At 35.6% G+C, this 17,941-nt stretch overlaps 1 protein-coding gene across 1 annotated transcript in view; it reads left to right on the forward strand.

Moving 5' to 3' along the window:
- Positions 1–4,247: 4,247 nt before the first annotated feature.
- LOC140147206 (plexin-A2-like) overlaps positions 4,248–17,941 on the forward strand; it is a 148,509-nt gene continuing 134,815 nt past the window's right edge. Inside the window, exons 1-2 of the mRNA XM_072168986.1 lie at positions 4,248–5,665; positions 11,483–11,677. Of these exons, the coding sequence (XP_072025087.1) occupies positions 4,538–5,665; positions 11,483–11,677 (1,323 nt within the window). The 5' untranslated portion in view covers positions 4,248–4,537. The remainder of the gene's footprint in view (positions 5,666–11,482; positions 11,678–17,941) is intronic.

Raw genomic sequence — 17,941 nt, forward strand, 5'->3', positions numbered from 1 at the left:
TTTGGTGCTTACTGGTATTGTAACATGATTATTGTTACACTTGCGTAAATACTACTAATCTACTTTTATGACATGGTATCTTGTAAGAGGAAAGCATAATCGGAACCAAGAGCAAGATCATGTAGATAATGTATTGGGCAATTCCATTTTAAATCCACACTACCCTGTGGAAGATTTTGGAAATATCTTACACAGGGCGAGCAAATAGAATTAACATACCGTAACCACCCGGGTATAAGCCCACTTTTGGCTATAAGCCCACCCCCTATTTTTCAGAACATTCTGGGAACAAGGGTACACTCAGGTATAAGCCCAGTACTAAATTTTGGCCAAGTTTTTAAATCAAATCAATGCTTTGCTCTCATTTTTAAGAACAAATATAAAAAATATCAGTTGATAAATAACATTCCACACAGTTATTTTTAAATTCAAGCACTAGCCCTACCCCGGTTATAAGCCCACCCCAATTTTTGAAGTGAAATCTGCCATCTGGGGGGGGGGGCTTATACCCGAGTGGTTACGGTATTAGGCAGCTCCATTAGAAAGGCATACGCCCTCTGAGAAAGATTCAGCCTGATGGGTTTCAAATAGAGTTATAGGCCTACATCACATAAATATCAAAAGGCTTTGAAAATATACACTTGGAGAAAGAAAACCAATAATTTAGCTAAACAAATGATGCTAGTAAACAACATTGCAGACAAACAATAAGGAAAAACATAAACAAAAATGATTGACCATGGACCTGTTCCTGCCAACAGCATTAGAGTAGAAACAAGAGTTATTGGACAACATTCCCACATATTGCCTTCAATTAAGTAAGCGCTAATAACGCTTATAAGCTGTATGCTCAACATGCTGAAGATAATGGAGTCAACTTTGCTTTGCTATGGGTAAGCTTATAATATTTTCATATCATAATGTCCAGCTTTTGCAACATGTGGTGGTGTGAAAGATTAATCTTTCCATTGAAAAGTCAATTTGGAGAGCAAAGATTATGATACTGCAGCCAAGTGCCATTTCAACACTTGTTAAGAGTATTTTGATATCCCAGCCTTCCAAATAATAATTTTTCTGTGGAAAGATTGAATTTCAAGTTAAGCAACATAGAGTACCAAGTAGCTTCAAATCATGTGATGGTATGTATAAAATAAGGTAACATCAAATCAGTATAATAGAATACGAAGTTAGTAGGAAATTGGATTGAAGATATGTTTTGTATCACACATGCTGTGCTAACTAAATTATAAACTGTCACACTTTTGGAAGTTACTGTGAATACCTAAGACATTGATGAAACATTCACCATAACATAGGAGTAGGAGAGCTCTTTGCTAGTTATCAGCTATGTTTAATATATCAAAATATTACTTTGTAACTGACTTTCCCACACCTTCCATATTATCAAATATGAAAAGTTTATTCTGCATAGTTAATCTGGTACATTACAAGATTTCTATTACGGCTGCCTGCACAGGTACACTGTCACCGAGGTACCTGACTTGTACATACAGAGTACCTACACATTACCGATGCTGCTACATGTACTGCACAGGACTCGCCAGCATGTGGTACTGCACTGGTACCACTGGTAATCCCCTGGTACTGCACAGTACCAGCCAAGTACCTTGATGGCAGTGTACGTGTGCAGGTAGCCCAGATAGGAATCTGATGGTGTACTACATGTATATTTGTGAATGTTCTCAATAATTGATAATAGAAAAATTAAATATATAAAACTTTTCATTTGGACTTGCTATTTATGATGGCTACAGCCTACAGTACAGTATCACGTCTCACTCCAACCGTGTCATGGGTCAACAGTTCAGCACCAGGTCATTTGGCCTGATGATGCTGTAGTCATCATAAATTGTAATTCCAGATGAGAAGTTTTAATTTAGTTATCTGGTACTATTTGGAAGAATGTAATTACCGTAATGAAATGGCAATTTATAGCCATGTCCAAAGCTCCTCTGAGGTTCAGAAATGGTGGATAAATCGTGAGAATACACTTATGCCATTTTCTTTTCTCTAACATCAACAATTTATGATGAAAACTGAACTGTTCAATCTGTTTGAAATCACATCCCAAAATGTCTGATTTCCATGTAATGTGCCACCGGTTTTAGAACAACTTCTATTACAAAGAAATCCAGGGCAAAAATAAACAACGGCGCTGTATCAGTAAAATTTGAATTTTGGATTCATACAGGATTTTTTGTCTTCATTGACAAAATTTGAAGATTTGTCTCTCTTCACATGAAAATGCAGTCATTGTAAACATGAACAAAATGTGGGGAATAGTGTAGTCTGGTAGTGATAGATCCCTGAATGTTCAGAGTAGTGTAGTCTGGTAAAGTTTGGCTTATATAAGGCGGAAATTATTCGGCGATTGTTACTGCGCACATCAATAAAGTCCCAACTCACGCTCGCATAAATTCACATAAGTGTGCGCCAGTCACGCATTACGCAACGCACAATTAGCGTAAGCATTGCGCCCAACTGCGTGCATGCCATTCTATATCAATACACGGTGTTATGAGTCTTATTTTTTCCGCCTTATATAATTCGAACAAACTTTAGTGACAAATCCCTGAATATTCAGAGTAGTGTAGTCTGGTTGTGACAGATCCCTGAGTGTAGTTCATATCGTTGTGATCACATCACAGTATTCTGGCGAGTATTATCCAACTATTTTAAAATAGTCTGACATTGTGTATGACTACAGAGGGCAGCATTATCAATTTTTATGGTTGCTACCCGGCATTGTGCAAAAATACAAAAGCGGTCAAGTGCTGTCCTTTAAAAATATTATGATTGTGTGTCCCTTCCAGAATCAAACAATTTAAGATGAGTCATTTGTTAGTATCAATTTATTGATGAATGTTCTCAGTAAGTGTCAAAAGGAGCATTTTACCATTATATTTCTGTTTCATTTAATCTTGGGAACTGTAATATATTGTAGTGTTTCAACAAACTGTAGCCATGTAAGTGGAAAAGAAAAATAATCAGATGGCAAATGACACATTAATTTTTGAAAAGATGCATCCCAATTGAAGCTCCAGTTTCATCTCTTTGATTTGTAATGTTATTTTAGATCTTGGATTTGTATGTGGTTTATTGAGGAGCTTGCCATTGTGAAACATTAGACATAATTTGCAAGACTAAGGTCACATTGTAATGCTGTTCATATTTGTTTACATCCTTGCATTAGTATCGTCTATCTATCAATAAAAATAACTTTCCAGGGTTGGACAGATTCCTATGAGGATTATTGCCTCAATTGTATGTGTCTGAAGGCAACCAAATGAGACAGATGTCAGCATTTTGTTGTAGTAGCCAATGTATGCACGATGGGTTTAAAATCTTCGATTCTTGTTGTTCAGGCATGCAAATTTTCAGTCTAAAAACTGAATTAATTTTTTTAGTCAAAATTTCCGCCCCGCAACTTTATTTAATTTCAGTCTGTTTTAGGTACTTTTTGCCCAATTTAACATGCATTTTCAGTTTTTTTAGGAAGGTGCAGTCTCATGCCCGTGTTGTTTTTGCAGAAGCACATAATTGATAAATCTCCTCTTTCATGTCCTAAATTTTTTTCTTGATAAAACTGATGATAATGTGGGTTCTTAGGGAATAACGTATCACTAACGAAAATATTCAAGTTTTAAAAAAAAATTTTGACCCTTTTCTTTTAAAGTATAAATAGTAGCAAATGTTTTAAAAAGAATTCAAAAGACTAACATCTTTCATGAATCATCAACAGGAATAGTTAAAGGTGTATAGTGCTTGCTTCTCGGTGCATGTATTCATATTCTGTCAAAATAGAGCTCCTTATAACCTGTCAATACCTTTTGTGACTGTAATCATGTGATTGAGATTGCCATTTTTACTTTATTTGCATATTGTTTGTGTTTACAAACTTTTGTTTTTGGGGACATGTTAATTACAAACCGTGTAATTCTAGTTAGATATTGTTGTGATATCAAAGTCTCAATTTGTTAATTCCTGACATCAGTCTCATTTACCTGCGTTGTGTCACACGTGAGGCAGCTTTCTGAGGGATTTGTAGCCCAGTTTGTCTTGCTTCAAGCTGACAGCCTTGCTAAAGTAGATAAATGAAATCTGCATTAATGTACATAATTTAATTAGGTAATTAAACAAGTATGGAGCTATATAACTTGTAAATAACAATGTTTGTATTTTCAGGGTTACTCATATTCTAGTTGGATGGACAAAGTTATTTAGCTAGGACATCATTTACATCGCAGTTATAATAGCCAACTTATTCCATGGTTCGATCTCCTCAGACATTGGGATAAAAAATCTCAGCATGAAATTCAGCATTAATTCAACATCAGAACCTCCTCATTTTATGGTACTATGTAAAGGAGCTAGTGATGGTTTATATCAGTTATAGGAAAAGATTTTGCCAGGCAATGTGACAAAGCAAGTATAATTGATGAAACCAATTTAATTTCCATCTATGTCATATCTATTTTGTTCATTTATTTGATAGAATTTGAGCTATGAAATATGAATGAAGCCAACTCCAGCACACAGAAAGATACCAACCATGGATCCACACAAATATCTACTCATTAGCATCACACTTACTTGGTTGATTTTATATAAACACTTGACTATTGGTCTAGATCTGTCAGCGTATGAAAGTGCATCCTTCAGTATTAATCCATCCTCAGAACTCACCCATTTTGTAACTCACAATGAGACTGGTATTGTATACATAGGAGCCAGTGATGCTCTATATCAGCTGGGAGAAGATTTTGTCAGGCAAGAAAGAGCTGACACGGCAGCACAATGTGAGGATGGTATTCAAACCTGTCCCAATTATAACAAGATTCTCCTGATTGACTATGCACATGATAGACTCATTACATGTGGAAGTGAGAAACAAGGAACTTGTCAAACTCGTGATTTGTCAAATGTAAACACTATTTTATATGAAAGTAATCACCCAGTTGTGTCATCAGGGAAGTTAACAACTGAAGCTATCATAGCTCCTGGACCTAGAAATGGTGGTGTAGATGCAATCTATGTGAGTGCAACATATGAAGTAGACAGGAGATTTGATGTGTTTGCATTGAGTAGGAGGGAACTAAATGTAACAAATGACTTCTTGTTTAATATAGAAAGAGGTGGCAGACTTCAGGTAAACACAGGTAGTGCTAGTAGTCTTGACCTTGCTTTTAACTATGCAGAAGTGTTTAATTGGAAAGAATTTACTTATTTTGTAGCATCTCAAATACTGAATATTAATGTAGAAGCAAGAGATACTTATGTTTCCAAAGTTAACCGAATATGTCACAATACCATACAACTTGAAAGGTCATATGTAGATATAGTCATTGAGTGCAGTTCTTCAGGGATCCACTACAACTTAATTCAAGCTGCCTATGTTGGTCCAACAGGCCCATCTTTAGCAGCATCACTAAACCTCACTGCAGGAGATGATGTCTTCTATGGAGTTTTTGCTGAGAATGAAGATGCACCTTTGTCTTCCAGTATTCCAAGCAGCAAGTCAGCCTTGTGTGTATTTAAAATGCAGGATATTGAAGAAGCTTTCCTTGATGCAGTTTTTGGATGTCTAACCAAAGGAATGGGATTTGAAGCTGGATATTTCCCAGGCTCCCAATGTGTTAAATTTGTAAGTATTTTTAATTCATTGTAGCAGATAATGTTGTAAAATGATTTAGTAAGTGATCCATAATATTATAATAAATTCATTTTACCTTGACAGTTGCGGGGGGTCGTTTGGAACATTCCAATGAGTCCAATAGGACCCAAATTTAAGCTAGAGGGAACACAATAATGCGATTGATTTTCTTACGTGTAAAAATACGGCCAATTCAGAAAGAAAATCTTGTTTATCATGTTTTTTCTACTAGCTTTAAAGAGAACACAAGTATGGACACAGTATAGACGATTGAATGAAGACGATTTATTTGTACTATGATTTCATTTAATAACTATTATATACCTCATACCTAAATCAAGAACATTAGAAAATATTGTAAAGGCCATAAATATATGCACTTGTGCATAGGGAGACAAACATGATAAAGTAATCTGTTCTTTTCATTCTCGATCATTAACCTTTGGAAAATTTCACATGCATACCGTTTGTCTCAATGCCTTCTCGAGTTATATAGTAATTTAAATCGTGAAACCATAAAACGATCTGCCGGTCATCATAGATATTGTATAAAATTGAATCCCATCACATCAATATCAAAGCCAGGAACGGATTTACCTTTTGGGGGCCCTGGGCCAGGCCAAAATTTAGAGGCCCACAAAGTCTCTGTGAGGAAGGCATGTCAAGTGGCCAAGTTTTGGTTTACGTATACTAGTACTATCGACAGTGACGGCAGAAGCATTAAAAAGGGTTCTTCAAAACGGTATAGGGTTCGTTCACAAACCATGTGTGCTTGAAGACCCTTGAAGGGTTCTCTAGAAGTCTCAATGGGGTTCTTGCAGTGAAAATAAGGTTCTTCACAGCTTTAGGGCTCCAGAAGGAACCCCTATTTTACTTGAAAAGGATTCTATCTAATGCACATATTACATACTACTGAAATGCAGAGCAAACGCTATTTAACACCAATGATTTTATATTTCCAAGCAAATACATAGAATTTTCTGCCAGTTTATCTTTATGACCATACGTTTATGAATAATTTCTGATGCTTCAAAAGAACCTTTATGTGTCACTATGCTTCAAAGAACCTCTGCCTGTTATGTACATTAACCATGATTTCTGAATTTGGCAGCTTCACTCGTGCCGATTGTGTAAAAGGATGTAATCTTCATTTTGATGTCAGATTTTCCATTTATCAGGTTGCTTTCATGTGTCCCATTTTTCTGCTTCACTATGATTGGCACATCTATGCTTGTTCCAAACAGGCAAAACTCTATAACTTACTGATAATCCCTCTAATTGAGCGATAGAGCCAAAGCTGACCTACACATCAGAATATGCTATTCACTGGAAACTGATTATGATGCCCTGATTTCTAGCGCAGAGTGCTCACACCGTGAAGCGGGGGCGACAGAAAGCACGAAGCGTGTGACCAAGCGCGAAGCGCATGGAGCTAGCCATCAAAAATGGTTACACAACATATATAAATATATGGAGTAAAAAACAATAAAATACATAAGAAAATACACATCACATATATATACATATACATACAAATGTATACATTAAATTCTTATAAGGCGCAATATCCATTATGATCAAGGCGCCATACAAAATACAACAAATAATACCACATGAAATATAATACAAAGCAAAAATACAAATTCAGATTAAAACAAATGAGTTTTCAGGAGTTTTTTGAAAACTGCAATTGAGCCGGCATTTTCTTACATGCTGCGGAAGTGAGTTCCAAAGTGATGGACCTGCAACAGAGAAGGCTTGTTCACCTATACATTTCTTACTAAATGGTATTGCAAGAAGAATCTTGTCTGTTGCAGACCGTGTAACCGGAGCCATTGAAGGACGATTTATGTGAGCAAGTAAGTTGGCAAGATATTCAGGACCACAGTCATTGAGACATTTGTAAACATGAAGACATATCTTAAATTGAATACGTTTTGTGACCGGTAACCAGTGCAGTTTTTTCAGAAGGGGTGATGGACTATCGAGTCTGGATGCATAGAAGATCAGTTTTGCCGCTCGGTTTTGAAGGGACTGGAGGCGAACTAGGTCTTGTGTGTTTGCGCCATACAAGAGGGCATTGCCATAATCAAGACGGGAGAGAAACAATGCTCGGACGACAAGGTGACGTGTGTCCTGGTCAAGATAACGGCATATGCGGCGGATATTGCGTAATTGATAATTTCCAGATGAAACCAGACTGTTAATTTGTTTACACATTGTCATATTTGAGTCAAAAATTATTCCAAGGTTTCGGATGTTACATGATGGTTTAATATGGATGTCGGCGACCTTTAACTGTACTTTGGGGAGCTTTTGAAGGCTTTGGTATGACCCGGCTATAAATTTTTTATCATTGTTCAATTTGAGTTTGTTTTGATTCATCCATTCCTTTATTTCGGCGATGCACTGCTCAAGTTTCGCAAGTGCTGTTTCAGCAGCACCTGCTATCTTTGGGTTGAATGATACATAAAGTTGAGTGTCATCAGCATATGAATGAAAAGAAACATTGTGACTACGAATAATAGCTCCCATCGGTTGTGTATATATAACAAATTGAAATGGTCCAATGACGGAACCCTGTGGGACACCATAAACTAGTTTTGACTGTTCAGAAAATACATTATCAATACTTACGCTACTACATCGAGAACTAAGATAACTATCAAACCACTTAAGTACAGTACCAGACACACCTATATCATTTTTCAGACGATCAAGTAGCAAACCGTGATCCACTGTATCGAATGCTGCAGACAGATCAAGAAGGACCATGAAAACCACTTCTTGTCTGTCTACAGCATTCAGTACATCACTTTTTACTTTGAGTAACGCTGTTTCTGTACTACAATTTGACTTATACGCAGACTGGTAAACTTCACCCAGATTATATTTGGCCATGTGGTCGTTAAGTTGGTTTGTCACAACCATTTCAATAACTTTTGACACAAACAAAATATTTGATACTGGCCTATAATTCTGTAAATTATTCCGATCTAATGATGGCTTCTTTAAGATCGGACATATCACAGCTCTTCCAAGTGATTTAGGGAATATACCAGTACTCAAAGATGAATTTATAATACGGGTGAGTGTTGGGAGAAATACTTCAAGATTTTCTTTCAATAACCATGTGGGAATGGGGTCTATGACACTAGACTTGCTATTACAATCCCTCACTAGTCTTCTTACTTCATCAGGAGACATAATGGTGAATTCATTAAAACTATGAACATTATGATTTGATCTAACATCATAAGCAGTACATTCATTAGTTTCAGACTCAATACTGTCCAAATCATTTCTGATTTTCGAGCCCTTTTCTTCAAAGTAGTTTGCAAACTGATGGTACAGTGACTTAGTTGAGTCACATGATGGTAGGGTTCGGTTATCTTTGTTCAACAGATTGTTTACAGTTTTAAACACACCCTTTGTGTCAGCATCAGATAATTTGTCTTTGTAATACTTGGTTTTATTAGTTTCAATAAGTTAATTAACCTTTTGCTTTTGATCAATGTACGCCTTCCTATCTTCAGACGTTCGAGATTTTCGCCACCTACGTTCATATTTTCGGCGAACCTGTGTTTCAGTCTTGATTTCACTACTGTACCAGGGAAAAGCGGGGTCTATTTGTACGCACCTTCACCTTCTTGAGGGGCATGTTGGTCAAGAATTGTTAGAACTTTAGAGTCATACTCAGTAACCAACTCATCTAAAGTTAACTCATCTGAGATAGTACACAGTGCTTTAGTGACATCAGCCTGAAACGCTACCTGGTCCATTTGTTTGAAGTTACGGACCTTGACAGATTTTTTGGTTAAAGTAGGTTTATTTCTGTTTACATAACAATGCATCATGAAGTGGTCAGAAAAGAGATTTACTTGGGACTCACATCTAAGAATAATCCCATCCTCAAGTCGAGCCAGGAAAAGGTCGATGGTATTACCAGATATGTGTGTAGGACCCTCAGCATACTGATAAAACCAGCAGTCTCATAAGATCTAATGAACCTCTTAACTTCAGACTTCCAAGGCTCATTTACATGTATGTTAAGATCACCTAATAACACCACTTTATTGGGGAAAAGTGATACCTCGCTAATAAAATCATCAAACTCAGTTAAGTAGTTTGAAGTACGATGCACGTAAACGATTTACGGAAGAAGGGGTGGTCTATATATTACAATATACTGAATTCCACTCGTTAAATCAACAACACTTGCATGTTCAAAATTTACAGTAGTAAAACCAGTTTGTACAGTACTGAAGGTTCACAGAGTCTTTGCTTATTATACCGATTCCGCCGTGATTGCTTGTGCCTCTTGGAAAGTTGGAGAAAGAGTAAAATGGTGGTGTACATTCTCTAATGACTGAATCATCGTTCTCATTTATCCAGGTCTCGATCAGTAAGGAACATTACATCAATGTCATTTTGAATCAGAAAATCTGCAAGGAGTGTTGTTTTGTATCTAATTGACCGAAGCGTTCCAAGCGGACAGATGAAGGTATCTGTTCAAGTCAACAACATAAGGCTGGGATGGGGTTGGGGACAAGGGTGGGGAACCCTCTTGATGCTCAGGGTTAGGTCTAATATGTAAACGCTTGCCGCCTCTGCTGCCCCTATGTCGCTAACGTCTTCTTGGTTGCTTCCTAATTTCTTTGTAATCAGGCAGCAAGATCGAGTTATTATGATTTGGACATGGGTTGCGCAATATGTTCAAAGAGTTCAAGTTTTGGCATGTTTCAATGCTTAATGGACACTCATCATAGGTAGTATTCATTCCATGTAGAAATATGGTGGAATAGTGCAGCAGGCCTGCTATTGCATTATATACACAGGTAACTGTAAAACTGGTGGATCACACTCCATGATGATGATGGGCTCTTGAGAATCACAAGATAAGGGATAATCACTTGCAGTCAAATAATCAACAGTAGGATAATCACTTTCAGTCCAGCATTCAATAGTAGGATCAGTTACAGTTAGTTGGTAAAGCACTTCACTGGAAGGTCGATGATGCTTTGGTTGAGTAGGATGATCACTCCACAGGTAGATAGGCCTAGGCCTATATGAAGATACCTGATATACTGTAGTTGTATTTTGGCACAGTACTAGTTCCAAAATAACACATAAAATGCAGAAAAACGGCAGCATTTTTCTTTCATTCGAACCCATTTTGATGATCAGTAGGGTTAGTTATTCCATCAGTAAAGTTTACAGATTCCTGCATGGTCTAAATCTGCAGAAAATTATGGAAATGTCAGAGAGCCGTGAAAGCGACCACACAGGCGCTGCAACTGGAAACTCTGAAACATAACCTCATAACTTGATAACCAAATATGCTAGACCTTTGGTGTTTTCAGTATCTGATAGGCTAATGTTACAAGATAATAATTATAGCAACTCAATTTTCAAAAATGCCTTCTTTGGCCCCCGTGGAGCAGATTGTGTCACATATTAAGAAAAAGTACCTTAAAGTTGCACTTTCTGTTATTATTCCCTTTTGGAGTTAACTTTTTAACATGTTCTAGCAGCCCTATCTATAAAACCGTGACACTAAAAAGGTCATATCTCTGGAATGGAACGTCCGATCAAGATTATTCAAACGCCAAAATGTTTCTTTCATCAAGTCCTCAGAAAAATGCACGACTCATGGATTGATGTAGAATGGCATACACACAGCTGGGTGCAGCACCTAAGCAAATTGTGTTTTGCATGACACTCACAGTCACACTTTTGTGCATGAGGGTAAGTGGGGACTCGCACAGTATTATGAGCTGATCACAGTTTAATATTTATTCTTTACAGTCTGTAACTCGTGAGGACTCAATAGGACAGCAGTGCATAGATCAAACAAATTGGCAGATTGCATCAGGTATTACACCTCTAGTGTCAACTCCTGTAATTGAATGGAATGATACTTTACCATCTTCTGTCATAACCACCACACATAGGGACCATACTGTGGCTTTTGTTGGAACAACAACTGGTGATTTAGTCAAGGTAAAATAAATACCTGAAAATGTTTGGAGTGTAGCACAGCTGTCAGATCCTACATTTTTCATTCTTATATGGGGGCACACCACTAAATAATCTTCTCATTGAAATACACGTGAAAATACAAGAAAGTAAACTTGGTTTTTCTACCCTTAGTTACAAAGTTGAGGAATTTTCGTATAGATTTTTTAAAAGTATAAAGTCTGAAATTTAATAAAAATTTAGTTTTTTGTGACCATTTCAGTCAAACTTTTGAGCTACGGGCACCTGAACAGCGACCTCATGAATTTCAGCCAACAATTTTGCCTCCTTACAAGTTCCGGCGCTAATTGTTCCGACCGCCTGTCACTAATTCACAATCGATTCAAAACATTTTTATGCCTCCACCGCGAGGCATACTGTTTTTGCAATGTCCGTGCTTCCGTCCGTGCTTCCGTCCTTCCTTCCGTCCTTCCTTCCGTCCATCCGTCCTTCCGTCCGGAGGCTATATCTCGGGCATGGATGGGCGGATTAACTTCAGATTTTCAGGATAGGTGGGTCATGGTCAAAAACTCTGGCAACTTTTTTTTGGGTGAGGTTCAAGGTCATCTACTGAGGTAAAAGGTCATTTGAGGTCAAGGGGCCCATTTTCCTTATTTGCCTCTTTTCTCGGAGACTAGGGGTCGCACGTTCCTCAAACTTGGTGGGTGGGTGCATCTTGAGGGTTCATACCACTAAATCCGCATGTGAAGCGGTAAAAGTTTATCACGACTATACTCCCAACTTTGCATAAAAATTGTGCAAAATCGGTACAATATTAACAATTTTAGTGTTGCAAATCGTGTTTTGCTAGAACTTGTGAATGTGATCTCTACTAATTTGAACAGAAAACGCGAAAATTCAAGTGATGTTTACGATGATGAGCGCATGAACACACGAGGTCAAAACGCGGTTAGCAGTCGGACGTAAACACGGGAAAATCGGGCCTTTTTATATAGCGCTATTTTTCTCAAAAAGTAGACCTAAAATATGGTGTCATTTTCAGATATGTCATGCAGAATTTTGTTCTGATTAAGATGATATCAAATATATATTTCAAAGTAAGGCGTAACTCGACTTATAGCCTAAAAGCGTGACCCCTATTTTGCACGTAAAGTCTATGGAAAGCTATTTTGTGGCATGTACCCTTTAAGGAGCAATTCCATGCGTTTTCCGCACGTCTTTATCTATTTACAATGCACGCGAAGAAAAGAGGAGGGACATCAACAAGCGCGTTCATGGACGCCGCCAGGTTTTTCGCTGTATGTGCGTTTGCCGCGAATAGGCCTGCTTTTATTTCCAATTTAATAAAAGTTTCAATTTTGGTAGAAGTTTGAAACCTTTTGATATGAATTAAGAAGAGTTTCAAAATATTGAAAACATTGTTTATTGGTGTTTAAATTACAAAGAAGTTTTTCAATTTCATTGTTATTTTGTAACCAATTTTTTTGTCATTTAAACTCAAGTTTTGGCCGTCAATTTTAATAAAATTACATAAAATATTAGATTTAAGATATTTAAGTTTCTAGTTTGCTTTATTTATACCACTGTCCAGTATTTTAAATAGTTATAACATTCAAAGTTTAATTTATATTAATATTTAATTTCAAATAGCCATTCATTACATTTGCTTTTTGGACAAAACAGGTTAAAAGTGACGCTGGAGGGGGGGGGGGGTAGGCCTACTTGATTGACATTTCTTATCTTTTTAAATATTCTGCAGGTACTGAGAATGTTTTAATTTTGAAGTTATGCACTTGTAAAAGATGTTCTAAGAACGTTTACTCTTAACATCAATTAATATCTTCATGAAAATAGCAAATCAGCAACCATTGTGCATTCATGTGCATCAAAATGACGGAAAATGGCAATTGTCGGCTATCGTGCTTGTGCTTGAAATCGACATCCTGTCTAAAGTATGAAAGAAAATACCCCAAAATTTCTTACAATTAATTTAAAATGTAGTGAAAAAGATAACAAAATAATTTTCAAGGCCTAAAAACGATGTTTTAGCCTCTTCAAGGAGCAATTCCATGCGTTTTCCGCGCGTCTTTATCTATTTACAATGCACGCGAAGAAAAGAGGAGGGACATCAACAAGCGCGTTCATGAACGCCGCCAGGTTTTTCGCTGTATGTGCATTTGCCGCGAATAGGCCTGCTTTTATTTCCAATTTAATAAAAGTTTCGATTTTGGTAGAAGTTTGAAACCTTTTGATATGAATTAAGAAGAGTTTCAAAATATTGAAAACATTGTTTATTGGTGTTTAAATTACAAAGAAGTTTTTCAATTTCATTGTTATTTTTAACCAATTTTTTGTCATTTAAACTCAAGTTTTGGCCGTCAATTTTAATAAAATTACATAAAATATTAGATTTAAGATATTTAAGTTTCTAGTTTGCTTTATTTATACCACTGTCCAGTATTTTAAATAGTTATAACATTCAAAGTTTAATTTATATTAATATTTAATTTCAAATAGCCATTCATTACATTTGCTTTTTGGACAAAAGGGGTTAAAAGTGACGCTGGGGGGGGGGGGGGGTAGGCCTACTTGATTGACATTTCTTATCTTTTTAAATATTCTGCAGGTACTGAGAATGTTTTAATTTTGAAGTTATGCACTTGTAAAAGATGTTCAAAAACGTTTACTCTTAACATCAATTAATATCTTCATGAAAATAGCAAATCAGCAACCATTGTGCATTCATGTGCATCAAAATGACGAAAAATGGCAATTGTCGGCTATCATGCTTGTGCTTGAAATCGACATCCTGTCTAAAGTATGAAAGAAAATACCCCAAAATTTCTTACAATTAATTTAAAATGTAGTGAAAAAGATAACAAAATCATTTTCAAGGCCTAAAACGATGTTTTAGCCTCTTCAAGGGTTCATACCACTAAATCCGCATGTGAAGCGGTTTCGGTAAAAAGTTTATCACAACTATAGTCCCAACTTTGCATAAAAATTGTGCAAAATCGGTACAATATTAACAATTTTAGTGTTGCAAATCGTGTTTTGCTAGAACTTGTGAATGTGATCTCTACTAATTTGAACAGAAAACGCAAAAATTCAAGTGATGTTTACGATGATGAGCGCATGAACACACGAGGTCAAAACGCGGTTAGCAGTCGGACGTAAACACGGGAAAATCGGGTCTTTTTATATAGCGCTATTTTTCTCAAAAAGTAGACCTAAAATATGGTGTCATTTTCAGATATGTCATGCAGAATTTTGTTCTGATTACGATGATATCAAATATATATTTCAAAGTAAGACGTAACTCGACTTATAGCCTAAAATGTGACCCCTATTTTGCACGTAAAGTCTATGGAAAGCTATTTTGTGGCATGTACCCTTGACCCCAGACAGAACAAGTTTGTATTGGTTAGTGGGTCAAGGTCTCCTGAGGTCATGCAGGGGTCATTTGAGGTCAAATTAGCAAAAATAGTCATATGGCCACGAAACGTGGTAGGTACAGTCAACATTTAGAGCCAAATTTTTGGAAGGGCATTTTGGGGTCATCTGGGGTCATCCAGGGGTCATCTGAGGTCAAATTAGTAAAACTGTCGTATGGGCATGAAACTTGGTGGGTACAGTCAACATTTAGAGCCAAATTTTTGGAAGGTCATTTTGGGGTCACCAGGGGTCATCTGAGGGCAAATTTGTAAAAACTATCCTATGGGCATGAAACTTGGTGGGTACAGTCAACATTTAGAGCCACATTTTTGGAAGGTCATTTTGGGGTCACCAGGGGTCATCTGAGGTCAAATTGGTAAAAACTACTATATGGGCATGAAACTTGGTGGGCACAGTCAACATTTAGAGCCAAATTTTTGGGCGGTCATTTTGGGGTCATCCGGGGTCACCCAGGAGTCATTTGAAGGTTGTTTTGGGGTCATCCAGGTGTTGTCTAAGGTCAAATTCAGTCTCCTCTTTTAGGCCACATCATACCCTTTGGTGGAGGCATCACGGTGACGCGAAACCGCGACATCCCTGGCTGAAATTTGATACACTTTTGATACGTATGAAAAATGTATGAAATAAAAGGCTTTGAATTGGAACCCTCATTTCATACACTTTTATGTATCAAAACTGTATCAAATTAACATTGCATACACATTTTATACATATCAAAAGTGTATCAAATGCCAAGATAATGTATCAAAAAGTATCAAATGAAATGTATCCTTTCATTTCATACATATTTGATACATAATTATATCAAAAGTGTATCAAATAAGTAACTGTCTAAGGTCAAATTCAGTCTCCTCTTTTAGGCCACATCATACCCTTTGGTGGAGGCATCACGGTGACGCGAAACCGCGACATCCCTGGCTGAAATTTGATACACTTTTGATACGTATGAAAAATGTATGAAATAAAAGGCTTTGAATTGGAACCCTCATTTGATACACTTTTATGTATCAAAACTGTATCAAATTAACATTGCATACACATTTTATACATATCAAAAGTGTATCAAATGCCAAGATAATGTATCAAAAAAGTATAAAATGAAATGTATCCTTTCATTTCATACATATTTGATACATAATTATATCAAAAGTGTATCAAATAAGTAACTGTATCAAATCAGGGTTCCAATTTAAACTGTATCAAATTAGCGCTCAAATTTTTATCCTTTCATTTCATACACATTTCATACATAATTTATATCAAAAGTGTATCGAATATGTTACTGTATCAAATGAGGGTTCCAATTTAAACTGTATCAAATTAGCGTTCAAATTTTTATCCTTTCATTTCATACACATTTCATACATCATTTATATCAAAAGTGTATCGAATATGTTACTGTATCAAATGAGGGTTCCAATTTAAACTGTATCAAATTAGCATTGAAATTTTTATCCTTTCATTTCATACACATTTCATACATAATTTATATCAAAAGTGTATCGAATATGTTACTGTATCAAATGAGGGTTCCAATTTAAACTGTATCAAATTTTCGTTGAAATTTTTATCCTTTCATTTCATACACATTTCATACATAATTCATATCAAAAGTGTATCGAATATGTTACTGTATCAAATGAGGGTTCCAATTTAAACTGTATCAAATTTTCGTTGAAATTTTTATCCTTTCATTTCATACACATTTCATACATAATTTATATCAAAAGTGTATTGAATATGTTACTGTATCAAATGAGGGTTCCAATTTAAACTGTATCAAATTTTCGTTGAAATTTTTATCCTTTCATTTCATACACATTTCATACATAATTTATATCAAAAGTGTATTGAATATGTTACTGTATCAAATGAGGGTTCCAATTTAAACTGTATCAAATTTGCATTCAAATTTTATCCTTTCATTTCATACACATTTCATACATAATTTATATCAAAAGTGTATCGAATATGTTACTGTATCAAATGAGGGTTCCAATTTAAACTGTATCAAATTTATGTTCAAATTTTTATCCTTTCATTTCGTACATATTTCATACATAATTATATCAAAAGTGTATGAAATATGTAACTGTATCAAATCAGGGTTCCAATTTAAACTGTATCAAATTAACATTCAAATTTTATCCTTTCATTTCATACACATTTCATACATAATTTATATCAAAAGTGTATCGAATATGTTACTGTATCAAATGAGGGTTCCAATTTAAACTGTATCAAATTTATGCTCAAATTTTTATCCTTTCATTTCATACACATTTCATACATAATTTATATCAAAAGTGTATTGAATATGTTACTGTATCAAATGAGGGTTCCAATTTAAACTGTATCAAATTTATGTTCAAATTTTTATCCTTTCATTTCATACACATTTCATACATAATTTATATCAAAAGTGTATCGAATATGTTACTGTATCAAATGAGGGTTCCAGTTTAAACTGTATCAAATTTGCGTTCAAATTTTTATCCTTTCATTTCGTACATATTTCATACATAATTATATCAAAAGTGTATGAAATATGTAACTGTATCAAATCAGCGTTCCAATTTAAACTGTATCAAATTAACATTCAAATTTTTATCCTTTCATTTCATACATATTTCATACATAATTTATATCAAAAGTGTATTGAATATGTTACTGTATCAAATCAGGGTTCCAATTTAAACTGTATCAAATTAACATTCAAATTTTTATCCTTTCATTTCATACACATTTCATACATAATTTATATCAAAAGTGTATCGAATATGTTACTGTATCAAATGAGGGTTCCAATTTAAACTGTATCAAATTTTCGTT

Source organism: Amphiura filiformis, chromosome 3 (assembly GCF_039555335.1).
Source record: "Amphiura filiformis chromosome 3, Afil_fr2py, whole genome shotgun sequence".
In the NCBI taxonomy this organism is placed as follows: Eukaryota; Metazoa; Echinodermata; class Ophiuroidea; order Amphilepidida; family Amphiuridae; genus Amphiura; species Amphiura filiformis.